The 11,972-nt window shown below is 46.8% G+C and overlaps 1 protein-coding gene across 2 annotated transcripts; it reads left to right on the forward strand.

The window, feature by feature from the left end:
- The first annotated feature begins 6 nt into the window (after positions 1-6).
- Positions 7-10,980, forward strand: GFI1 (growth factor independent 1 transcriptional repressor). 2 transcript variants are annotated; one of them, XM_017729908.1, is made up of 6 exons: positions 7-135; positions 370-576; positions 5,199-5,614; positions 5,704-5,841; positions 7,429-7,594; positions 9,645-10,980. In XM_017729908.1, the coding sequence occupies exons 1-6, from the start codon at positions 21-23 to the stop codon at positions 9,821-9,823; spliced, it is 1,221 nt and encodes a 406-aa protein (XP_017585397.1). In that variant the 5' UTR covers positions 7-20; the 3' UTR covers positions 9,824-10,980. The 2 variants fall into 2 exon arrangements, with proteins under 2 accessions (XP_017585397.1, XP_017585398.1); XM_017729909.1 differs by lacking the exon at positions 7,429-7,594.
- The last annotated feature ends 992 nt before the right edge of the window (positions 10,981-11,972 follow it).

The following is an 11,972-nucleotide window of genomic DNA, read 5'->3' on the forward strand; positions in this document are numbered from 1 at the left end:
CGCCGTGGCAGCACCCCACCATGCCGAGGTCCTTCCTAGTGAAGAGCAAGAAAGCGCACAGCTACCACCAGCCTCGCTCTGCCGACGAGGACTATAGCCTGCGGCTGGGGACGGTGCTAGCCCAGATCTGTGCAGGTAGGAGTCCCTCGGTCGCAGCCTCGCTCTGAGACAGCCCACCCGTCCGGCATCGCCCCGGTGTCCGCGGCACCGGGCGGTCGCTGTGCAGCCCCTGCGGGACGCCGGAGGGGCTGATGCGAGCTTGGAGAGAGTCGGGCATCAAACCCGGGTGGGAGCGGGCGGCTGCGGGAGGTGGCTGGCTCCCACCGCAGACCCACATTGAGGAGTTCCCTCTTCTCCTTTGCCCTTCAGACAGCAAGATCCCCGAGGACACGGAGATGTGCCCCACCGCCCTGCCCGATCCGGAGCCTTCCCAGGGGCGCTTTTCCCCGGAATCCCACCTTACCGAGGCTGCCGATGGCACCTCCGAGTCGTCACCCAGCTGCGAGGGCAGTGTCTGCGACAGAGTGTCCGAGTTCGAGGATTTCTGGAGACCTCCCTCGCCCTCTGTCTCGCCAGGTAAGGACCGGGGCGATCAGCGCTCAGCGAGGGTCCGGCTGTGTGTCCGTGCTCGTGCCGTGGGTCAGTGGAGCATGTATCTCATGCCTAGGTGCCACCACCACAAACGAGTAGAAGGGACAGATCTGCGTGTCCCTTTTCTTAATTATTGTTATTTCCCCCCCAGATTTTCCAGAATCTATTCCTTCCACTCGTTTTCAGGTTACTCTTTCGGGTTGCTTTTCCAGCCCGTATCGTGCTGCTGAGGGAGCAGCGGGTGACAGGCTGTAGGAAAGTTGTCATGACATTGGGTGTTGATTTTTTGTTTAAAAGGTCCCAGCATTCTCCTACAGGCTCCTGCCTACACAGAGCCTGTAAGTCTTTTAAGACAGCACAGTCCATCTATATATCTGTAGTAAACAGCGTTGATTTTACGTTTTGTACAACCTGCTAGACATTTTTCCTAACGCCCTTTCAGGTTATTTCTTGTTTCCTGCCTATAAAAAATAATCTGACTCTCCCTTCCCCCACCCCCCTCTCTTTTGCTATTTGTGGTTTTTTGTTTTTTGGGTTTTTTTATGTTTGTTTGTTTTTCTTTTCTAAAAACACATTTGTAAAAACCAGAGGAGAAAAAAATAATGATGGTCAGATTTAAACACCCCAAATCCAGGAAACTCACACTTATGGCTACAGCGCCTGTCTCTAGCTCCCTTGTCCTGCCTTTGATGTGGTTGGAGCAGTGGGAGATGCTGTCCCTAGCCTGGCACAAACACTTATCTCGTTTAAAAATACAGTGGTGTCATTTTAGAACAAAAATACGTATATATATATAAAACCACTTTTTAGTGCCTCGATTAAAAAATGACAGCTGGAAAAAAGGACAATTTTAATCTTGATGAAGGAAAAATTATGTCAGCTTTACAGACTGACAGCAGACACTAGCAAACGAATACTTAGTCCCGGTTTGCCACCGTTTCCTACTTCGTCTTTACAGTGTCCTTGCATATGAATGGCTAATTGTAATGATGTGGATTTGCATTTTTAAAGCCTCATCGTCTTTCAAGAGTCCTAAGCTCCTTTGAGGGAACATTCAAAATGCTGTCCAGCATCAGCCACAGGACATTTTCAGTCTGTGCAAACAACAGACCAGACCAAATGCAGCAATGCAGAAGTCTCTCTTCTGATAATATTTCTGCACAGACTGTAGCAACGTGTGTAATTTTTGTTCTAATGAACTTGTCCTGCTCCTTCTTTCCCAAATAACTACAATTTTTGCACAGAAAACAGATAATTTTCACAGGGTGTCAAAAAGACAGATGTAAAATAGAGCAGGTATTTTACCAGGTCGTCTCTGCCTTTTCCTCCTTCCCACTCATTTCTTCCCTCACTGTGGGATTCATCAGCTCCCAGCTAACCATCAGGCTGGCCAGGGAAGATAGCTTTACAAAATGAGGATGATGTCCCCAGATCAAGATTTTTCAAGGTGTGTTGGGCAGTCCTGGGGCTGTCTGATCCCATTCACAGGAGGTCTGGGAAGGTAAGGGACTTCAAGTACTGTAAGAGCTTTATTAAATGAATCTCAGTGCATTGAGAGAGGTGCTGTTATATTAATGATGTAGGCAGTGGCAACAGGATTAGATAGTTGGGCTTTCTCCCACAGCTCCCCTCCTCCAGCCCCTCTGCCTTCCAGCTGCTTTGTCAGATTCAGTGTGAAGCTGGAATTTGTGTCTAGGTCACTTCTGCAAGATGCAGTGGTGAGAGATGTATTCCTGCAATTGTATCTGGATGTGGCACAGTTTTTGTGCTTTGCCAGGCAGAGCAGATGAGAAGTGATGTTTCTAAATCATGCTGAGGGCAGGTGTGGTGAGTGGTACTACTGCTTGTGTATCTCTAGAAGTGAACATAGGTGCAGGTCACTTCAGTATGCAGTGAAAGCTGTATTTCACTTTTGTCTTTGAGTGCTGTGCTGCTGATGTAGACGGTCATACAACATACAGACATAATACCTGTTAACTCCATCAGTGCAAATCACTTTGTTATTTAACCTCACTTTCTACATGTATCTGTAATCACATGCATTTGCATATGCAGAAGGTGCATGGGAGCTCAGTGCAGCAGTATTAGTATCTCCTGATGAGCCTGTTGATGCTGCAGAAGGAAAGAGACTTTTACTGGGTATAATGGAGTTGTGTAGAAAGTGTGGTGTTTTGTGTTAGAGGACACTCAAATCTCTCTTTGCTGTGCATATCAATCTGTTCCCAACCAGTTAAGGTTGAGTTTGTCTTACCTTCAAAAACAAGCATTGATTTTTTTTTTCTCCCAGAAGTAATCTATGTGACAGCTGCACAGAATTTCTCGGAAAACGAGGGAAAATATTTCTCTCCAGCACTGTTCCCCCCTAGATGCTGTGGAGAAGAGGCACACACAGAAGTGCCCTGCAGTGTGGCAGAGCAGGGTTTGCAGGTTGCTTTGCCACTGGGCTAGGTTAGCTTGAGTATAATCTGAGTGACTGCCCTGCATTTGTGCTTGAGAGGGCTCCAAAGCATGTGAGGTGATGGAAGGAACATTGCACGCAAACTGATCTGTGGTGCAATGTTCACCGTATACTGTATTGCCAATTCCAAGGGCTCAAAAATCAGGTCAAGCTTCCCTTTCCTCTCACTCAATGAACTGGCTCAGAAATCAAGATTGTAAGTAATACCTTATGGATATTCAGTTCTAGTGTTGAAATATTGAGGGTTTATGTTTCCATGTTTTTCTTACAGTTTGAGCTAGAAGTTGACTTTAAAAGGAAAAAAAAAGTTATAACAAGAACAAACAAAAGCAAAGCTGAGGGCTTGATGAAATCATGCCATTTTAAGAGCTGGGACTTCAAGATAGGTTTGAATTTTGCGATAAAATCGTGAGAGATGGCAACACTGAAACTGGTTGCAAAGAGACAAGATAGATGATGTGACGCTGACCACAACTTTGCAGTCAGTGCAGAACAGGAAAAATCATGCTGAACACCATGTCAGCTAATTTGATTTCATCACTCTCTTCAAATGTCCCAGCTGGTATGTGTGCATATATTTCCAACCAAAAGACTGCTAATGTCAGTGGAAGAATTTGAGACTGTTGATTGTTAACATCTGAAGTTATGTAAAAGATAGGAAAAAGTCAAGTCATTCAAAGCTCAGTTTTAACCTCATTTTCTACTACCTCCTGTAACCTCTCCGTGACCACTCCCCTATCCAAATGGATAGCCTAACACATCATGCCTTCTTTCCCTCGTCCACTCCCATTTATCTTGGTTTGCCAAAGGCTGAAAAAGCCATGGGAGCTGACATGAATAAGTAAGAGAGCAATTGTGGGTGGACAAGTTTTTGCTTAAGGGGGCTTACTTTGGAAGCCCAAGTTATAAGGGATGCCGATATCTCCATGAAGGTATCAGCACTTCAGTAGTTAATTGATTCATCTCTTCCTTGGCTCACTGAAACTGTTGGCCAGTGGAGACATTTGACTCTCCCAGTGCTGCTGCCTGTTATGATGAGGAGTGAAAGCAGTGCTCCTCGGGCATTAATCAGCATCTCTGGCAGACACAGTTGGGGTCTGGTGCTTCATGTTCCATGCCCAGCTGTGCTTTTCTCTATGTGAGGCTCCTTGAGCATTGGTGTCTTTAGACACTCCTTTCAAAGGCTGTGCTCCTGCCATTGCATCACTCTGCTGTGGGCACTCAAGTGTGATTCATGTGGTGCCCACTGCATTGTTCAGATGCCACTGCTGAAGGTGACCCTCTTAGAGCCTGCTGAAGCCATTTGAGCTTGTCCTGGTGGAAATTTGCTTTGATTATGACTGCTAGGAAAATTGTTTTGTGTCTTCAGGTGTTAATGTGGCCCATCCTGATGATTTTACAAAGCTCTCTGTTTTAGGTGGACTCAGTTTCTTTTTATGGAGAACCCCAGAGCAATCTGAAACAGCAATGATTTTCTTTCAGATGAGGAGTAATTTTAGTTTACTTTTTTTCTGAAAAAGTGAAGCATAACATGCAAGCTCCTCAGAAGGGGTTACTTATTTAAGTTATGCTGTGGTATATTTATGGTCAGTTGTGGCATGAAGTTTAGAGACTAGATTTGGGCATTAAATTGTGCAACAAGATGTTTTTCATTTTGTTTACCAGGTAAATCTCTGCATGTTTGCCCTGTCTGGCACCTCTGTAATGATATATTTGCCAGATGTGTGTGTGGGATCTCCACCAGAGCTTAAACATGTGGAATGTCAGCTTTGATGTCCATCTTGGGACACGGTAGCTACACGTTTCCAAGAAGCTGCAGATAAAACTATCGGAAGTTGCAGACGGAGTTGTTTAGAGTCTTGCTAGTCAGATCAGTGAATACATACCCAGGCATCCAGAGATGGAGGTAGACAAAATTGGTGTCGGCTTTAACTAATTTGGCTGGGACATTGGGTAAGTAGGTAGGTACTGGACACTCAGACCCTAATGTGGAATATAAAATGTCCTCCCATTGAGATGAAAGGGCAGCCTCAAAGTGCAGTACAGGGGTCAGGCTCTGGATATAAGCCTGAGTGCTGAGACTGTTCTGCCTCATGATAATGTCTGGAATGTGAAGCTCACCAATTCCTATGCCCTTGTGTTTCCACAGCCTCGGAGAGATCTGTGTGTCCATCCCTAGACGAAGCACCCCCTTTCTCAGTGCCCTTCAAACCATACATGTGGAACAGCCTGGGTGGCTCCGAGCTCAGGCATCTTGTGCAAAGCTACAGGCCCTGCCCAACGCTGGAGCGGACCTCAGCCCTGGGGCTCTTCTGCGACCGAGGCTCCGAGCCCACCCTCTATGGTGCCGAGTGTAGCTCTTCCCTGGGACTGTATGGTGACTTCAGCTCCCCGGGCCCGGGGCTGTTTGAGCGGCCGCCAGCAGCAGCTCCTGGACTCTACGCTGAAACACAGCCTGGGCTGCAGCAGGAGAAAGGGCCAGGTGGCATCAAAGTGGAGTCGGACCTCTTGTGCCGCCCAGTGCTCATCAGTACTGGCTCTTACAAGTGTGTCAAGTGCAGCAAGGTAGGGATCCCTTTCTCCCACACTGGGTATGACTCTCCCCCAGCCCTCTCTCCCTGGCAAACTTGACCCTGTGTACGCTCTTTCCTCAGGTCTTCTCCACACCCCATGGCCTTGAGGTACACGTGCGCCGCTCACATAGTGGCACGAGGCCCTTTGCCTGTGACATGTGTGGCAAGACCTTCGGCCACGCAGTCAGCCTGGAGCAGCACAAGGCCGTGCACTCGCAGGTGAGAGCAGGGTGGCTGCCAGGATGAACGGCTGGGGGCCAGGGCCAGCTGCTCTATTCGGCTGGCTGGGGAAGCCATGAAGGCAAATACAGGGCAAGGAGGGAGAGACCTAGACTGAGGAGGGGAAGAGAATGTGGTAGGGCTGCAGTGCGTACTTGTAGGTGAAGAATATGCTGGCAATCGGAGGAAAGGGTGGCCAGTTAGTGAGCAAAGGAGCAAATCAGGTAATTAAAGAACACAGGCTTTGTTTCCATTCTTCAGACCTTTCATGCCATCTGTATTAAGCAATGGGCACTTTTGGCACTCCAGAAGTACCAGAATAATAAATGTTCACTCTCAGAGCTGGAAATTGTAATGCAGATGTGGGCTTTTTTTTTTAACAGCTAAAGCAACTCAGTGTGCTTTCTCTGATGCAGCTCTCCTCATTCTTTCTCCTCCCTCCTCCAAAGAAGTGAGTCTTCCCTTGTTTGTAGTAATTTTTGTCAGTGCAGGGAACATCTGAACAACCAGTCAGGTACAGCGCACTGACTTCACCCATCTCGACACACTGAGTCACACACCAAAAGAATATGGTAGTTAATTTTGGTAGGAGGACTTGTAACATTTTCCACCTGCTGATACTATGCCATATTTCCCCTTCCCCACCCACTTGACCTGGCAAATCTTCCTTCTTCAGATTGGCTTCTGGAGAATAGAGTTACAGCAATGTTTTTTTGCTCTTTAGTTTATAATTTCATGAGTGTGCAATCAGCAGAGCAGACAATGAAGGGAGATATCTCATTATCCATTAAACAATGGTGAAAAGGGCACCACTGCATAATGTGTCCATGGAAGGGACAGCATTCTGGGGAGAGTGCATCAAAAGCCAAATGAAGAAGGTGGTTGTGTGAAAGCACAGAAGAAAGAGGAAGGTACAATGGAAGTTAAGGGATGGAAAAAAGAGATGGTATATGGTATAAGAAAGTGGTGGAGAGGAGTGTGTGAGGGAGAAGTGAGAGACAGTAAGGTCTTAATGCATTTGTTTTTATATGTTGAAGTAGTAAACTGAAAAGCTGTTTGTCCCAGGTGCTCTACATACCTTCCACTTGAGTTTTCATGGAACTACAGATAAGCAGTTGTTACTATGCCAGGACTCAGTCTGCCACAGGGATTTCCCAAGAGACCCAAGCAGCCCTTGGCACCCACTTTCCTGTGTACAATGGAGAGGTGGCTTCTGAACAGTGCTGCAGCTGTTGGGCTTCCCAGTAGAGTGATCGTGTCTCTGGCCCCTGATAAAATGTGTTGGCAGACTCTGCCCCGTCCATTGGGGCTGCTCCCACCTGGCCATTCCTGCCAGCAGGAAGAGCTGTTCAATTAAATTTTAGTAAGGAACAGTGCACAGCACTAGGAGAGGATGCATTATCTTTTTTATCATGTGGTGCTGCTATCAAGCCAGTGTTATCATCTGTGTAGGCCAGTCCAGCTCTCTGGGAAGTGTAAGTTCTTGATAAGGCAGAAGGGGCAACACTGATGTGCTGCTGGGCAGTTTGCTGCTGATGGGATCATTGGTGTGATGTAATGTGTGTGTCTGGGCTCATCTCTCTGCAGGAACGCAGCTTTGATTGTAAGATTTGTGGCAAGAGTTTTAAGAGATCTTCTACTCTGTCCACCCACCTGCTCATCCACTCAGACACCCGACCCTATCCGTGCCAGTACTGTGGGAAGCGGTTCCACCAGAAATCTGATATGAAGAAACACACCTTCATTCACACAGGTCAGCCCTGCAGCTGCTGGTGTCAGCCCCAACATGAGGGCGGGTCTCTGAAGCAGTTTCTCTGCAGCAGTCCATTCCTCCTCAGCTGGGACAAGGCACACACCTCCCTATTCTTCTCACTGCCCCACTCCTATTCATGGTATCTGAGCTGTACTTGGGCAAAGGAAAGTGATCTGAATGAGGTTTAATGAACAGCAGCTGCAAAATAACCTACAAAAATCCTCGCAATCCAATCAGTGTTCCCTTAATAGGATCCACCAATGTTTATTCAAAGGGCTTTTGTGTAAGATGATTTGTAGAGTATTATATTCGTGTAGCCTTGATTTACAGCTGAGGTCCCGGGAAAATGACAGGTGAATTTGATTACAGCATTACTTTTTGCAGGATCTACCAATTTACAATAGGAACAACAGGAGGCTCCTCCTCTAGATCAAACACTAAACTGGAGGGCCTAGGTCTTAGTCTAAATATTTGTTTAGAGATAGTCTGCACTTCCACCTGGACTTTCTGAGAAATGGCTGCAGTTTGATACAGAATGGAAGGAGAGGTGCAGAGTTCTCAAGTTTCACTGTTAGTAATAAACATGGAAACTAATATAAAGTACAGGTGAATCACCGAAGGAAATTGTTTCAAAAATATCATTCAGTGAGAGAAGGCACGTTTATCAGAAATCATTAAAAGAAAATATTGTGCTTCAGATCTGCACAATTGACTTAAAATAGAGGGAAATGAATGATGTGTAAGACATGGAAGAATTTATAGACATGAAATAGCAGTTGTAGTGGCCAAACCCAAGGTTCAGATGACCAAAATCCTTTTTCCTGATAGTGGCCACTAGCAGGTATAAAGGATGAAGCCTAAGAAGGGCAAATACGTAGAAAGATAACACTATATGTAGCACTGCTTGGCTGTGACTTTCCTAGGTGACAAGCAGTGAATAATAAATGTTACTTATAAAGATTTTTCACTGACAGTTGCTGGATGAAAATGAACTATTTATGAAGTAATACAAGAAGTATTTCCATAGTAACGTTTTCAAATGAGGCTTGATTAAGTAGAATTTCAGACAAATTTTGAATCAGTCAGATTATTTTATTGTGAGATCAGAAACTGTGCCTGGGCTTTTAAATTGCTAAGATAAAAGCAGGTACTTAACTGAATCAGGGATTCCTTTCATATACTTGTGAAATGAGCCTTCAGCACATTTTGTATTATTTTTTTGATTCTAAGAATCTGATCTTCAAACATCCAGAGAGTTTGTTGTTCCCAGCTGAAGCCAGTGGGCTCTGCAGGTGCAAAGCCACTCTGAAAATGCGGCTTGGTATTGTGGTTGGGTTCCCTTTTATTTGTTACTTGATAATAAACAGTATGAAAATACACTTAGATCATGCTCCCATGGAGTTTTGCCACTGACTCCTCTGTAGAAGTTCCAGAGGCTGTATTCATTCCCATTTACATCATTTGCCTGCAGGAGAACTTCAGGGCTCTGACTACTAGCATTTCATGTGGGGAACAGAGAGAGCAGGTGTCTGGATGAACCGTGCCCTTCAGGATGCACTTAGTGGCCCTTATACCTCCCTTGGGGACAGACCCCAGATCACTGGATTTGTTCTAACAACATCCATCTACCTATTCCACCTGCCCCCATGCTGATGGTATAGTAATCGATGTCAGACATCCATCACTTTTCCAGGAGTTCCTCATGTTCCTAGGACACAAAGCCAGTTTAAATTGCACAGAGTCCATGCAGACAAATACATTCACAAGGTGTGGTGTCCTGAGAGCACTCCGTGCTTCAGGCTGCTCCCAGGACTATACTGGGCTGGTGGAGGTGCAGCCAAGTCCAGGCCTGCTCAGCTGCAGTGGAGGCTCAGCTTTTGCTCTCTCTGGGGCTCCCAACTGCAGGTTTTTTTGTAAGAATGACTTCATAGGTAATCACACAGAAATCTCTTTGATCAACTGTAAGGCCCAGTGTATATTTGCTGTGGTCCCACGTAAGCAGCCTGTTGCCTCTTTCACAGCCTCTCTCTTTCCCACCTTCTGCTTGCAGGTGAGAAGCCTCACAAGTGCCAGGTGTGTGGAAAAGCCTTTAGTCAGAGCTCCAACCTCATCACCCACAGTCGGAAGCACACAGGCTTCAAGCCCTTTGGCTGTGATCTGTGTGGCAAAGGCTTCCAACGAAAGGTGGATTTACGGAGACACCGGGAGACACAGCACGGCCTGAAATGAGTCCAAACTACAATACAGAAAGCGCCTACAACACTATGAGAACAGACTCCCTTGGCTTCCCTGCTGGACCCAAGCCCTGTCTTGAACAAAGACCCTGGCATTACCTTTCTGAACAGGAGCTCAAAGAGGAAAGAAGAAGACAGAGCCATGTGTTGACAGCTCAACTTGAATGACTGTGAAAAGGGAAAGTAAAGGCTGGGGTTTCTCTCTTTCTCTTCCCCTTGTTTCTGAAATAACACTGAAAAATTAACCTTTTAGATATAAAGCCTAATACTCCAAAGACGGATAAGCTACCAAATATCTGCAAGCTGGAAAATATTTCTCCCATGGCCATGGCAAACCCCTTCAAGTTTTCAGTAGCTTGAATCAGCTGGCAGGGAAACTTGGGTATAACCGTGTTTACATGGGGTAATGACGGAGAGCCATCAGTACCTGCCCTGGTTGAGTTCAGCGCTGAATGGGTTCACTCTTGGATGATTTCCTGTCAGGAAAACCTGGAGGATCAGGACTGTGCAGTTTGACATCTTGCTGGTTTTTAACCAAAGGTACCAGCTTGCGTCCAATCCTGCTCTCAGTTGTTTTGGTGCAAATCAGGAGCTGCATTAACAGAGAGGTCCTTTTTATCCTCCCTGAGTCATCTCTCTGTCTGTGCAAGGCCCGACTGCCAGTGTTTGAAGCATGGAGGGTTACTTCTTCCTACATCCACTAGGGAGAAGGAAGCTTGTGGAAGACCAGTGGAAAAGCCAAATTATGCCTTAGAACTAGAAACCAATCCAGCAAGTGATCCTGCTTGAGAAGGGCAGGAGCACCAGGGAGGCACAGACTTTCTGTTGAGAACCATTACTGGCTTCTACACTCTGGGCTTGTTCTAATAACTGGAAAATAGCTACTCAATAGCATCATTTGTATATTTGTTTCTGTTTTTTTAGTTTTTAAAGGGAAACTTTCTGAGGTGGGCAGGACTTACTATAAAAGTATAATTTACCTAATTTGCCTTAAACAACTCTGCATGTACCTCAGTTAAAAAAAGCTGGTTTTACTTTGTTGACAAGTTTGTAAATGTCCTTATTTAGATTTTATGGAGTGTCTTACATTTCTTGGTACATATTTATTAGAACAATGTTTTAAGTTAATAAAGTATTGAGGATGGTCCAGAATGATTTTGATTTAATATGTAACTGCATATTTGTGAATGTCAGACATTACAACAATATACCACAGTGATTGTCAGGGATGCAGCATCCAAGGAGGGAATGCAGGCACAAGGGCTGTATTTGTCCAATTCCCACTGATTTCAGATAAACACACTTTTGAAGACTGGGGTACACCATGGCTAGGACTATTAACCATAAAAGGGTTTAAAGGGGAAACAGCAGTTCCAAGGTTCTGCAGGCAGCCAGAAGTCCCTGCTTAGCCCAGGAGCAACTTGAAGGTCTCCCATAAGATTAAATGTCTGTGCCTGGGAGTTTGCAGGGACACCTGAGCAGCAGGTGCATCATTTGTACTTAAGCCTGTTGGGACTTACAGTACAGCCTTTTACCTGCCTGCCCTGTCAGCAGGGCTGGCTCCATCTGGCAGTTGCAGCCCATACAAAAGAGAAGCAGGAGGATGATAGAGGGGTCCCTTGTCCTTTTACCAGCAAAGCACAGCATGGTAGCCTGGGTTTTTACATGTGCATGTAATCTTGTGTGCCCACACAGGTATATATATACACTCATGTTTCCAGCTTTGTACATTTATTCTGGACAAATCCAGTGAGAGGCCCCCTGTGCTCTGCTGGGCTGGCCCAGCCCTGGAGCACCCTGCCCACCCGAGGCCGGGGCCCTCACCTGCCATGGTGCCACCAAAGTCGCCCTGTGCTTCTGCTTTCTGCCACCTTGAGAAGTTCCCCGCGGGGCCGCTCTGGCAGGCTGTGGCCGTGTCCCCGCGGGGCCGCTCTGGCAGGCTGTGGCCGTGTCCCCGCGGGGCCGCTCTGGCAGGCTGTGGCCGTGTCCCCGCGGGGCCGCTCTGGCAGGCTGTGGCCGTGTCCCCGCGGGGCCGCTCTGGCAGGCTGTGGCCGTGTCCCCGCGGGGCCGCTCTGGCAGGCTGTGGCCGTGTCCCCTCAGGGCTCACCCGCTCGGGCCAGGCTGCGCTCTGCCCGTGGGGCTGC

Source organism: Corvus brachyrhynchos, unplaced genomic scaffold (assembly GCF_000691975.1).
Source record: "Corvus brachyrhynchos isolate BGI_N302 unplaced genomic scaffold, ASM69197v1 scaffold101, whole genome shotgun sequence".
NCBI classification, from domain to species: domain Eukaryota; kingdom Metazoa; phylum Chordata; class Aves; order Passeriformes; family Corvidae; genus Corvus; species Corvus brachyrhynchos.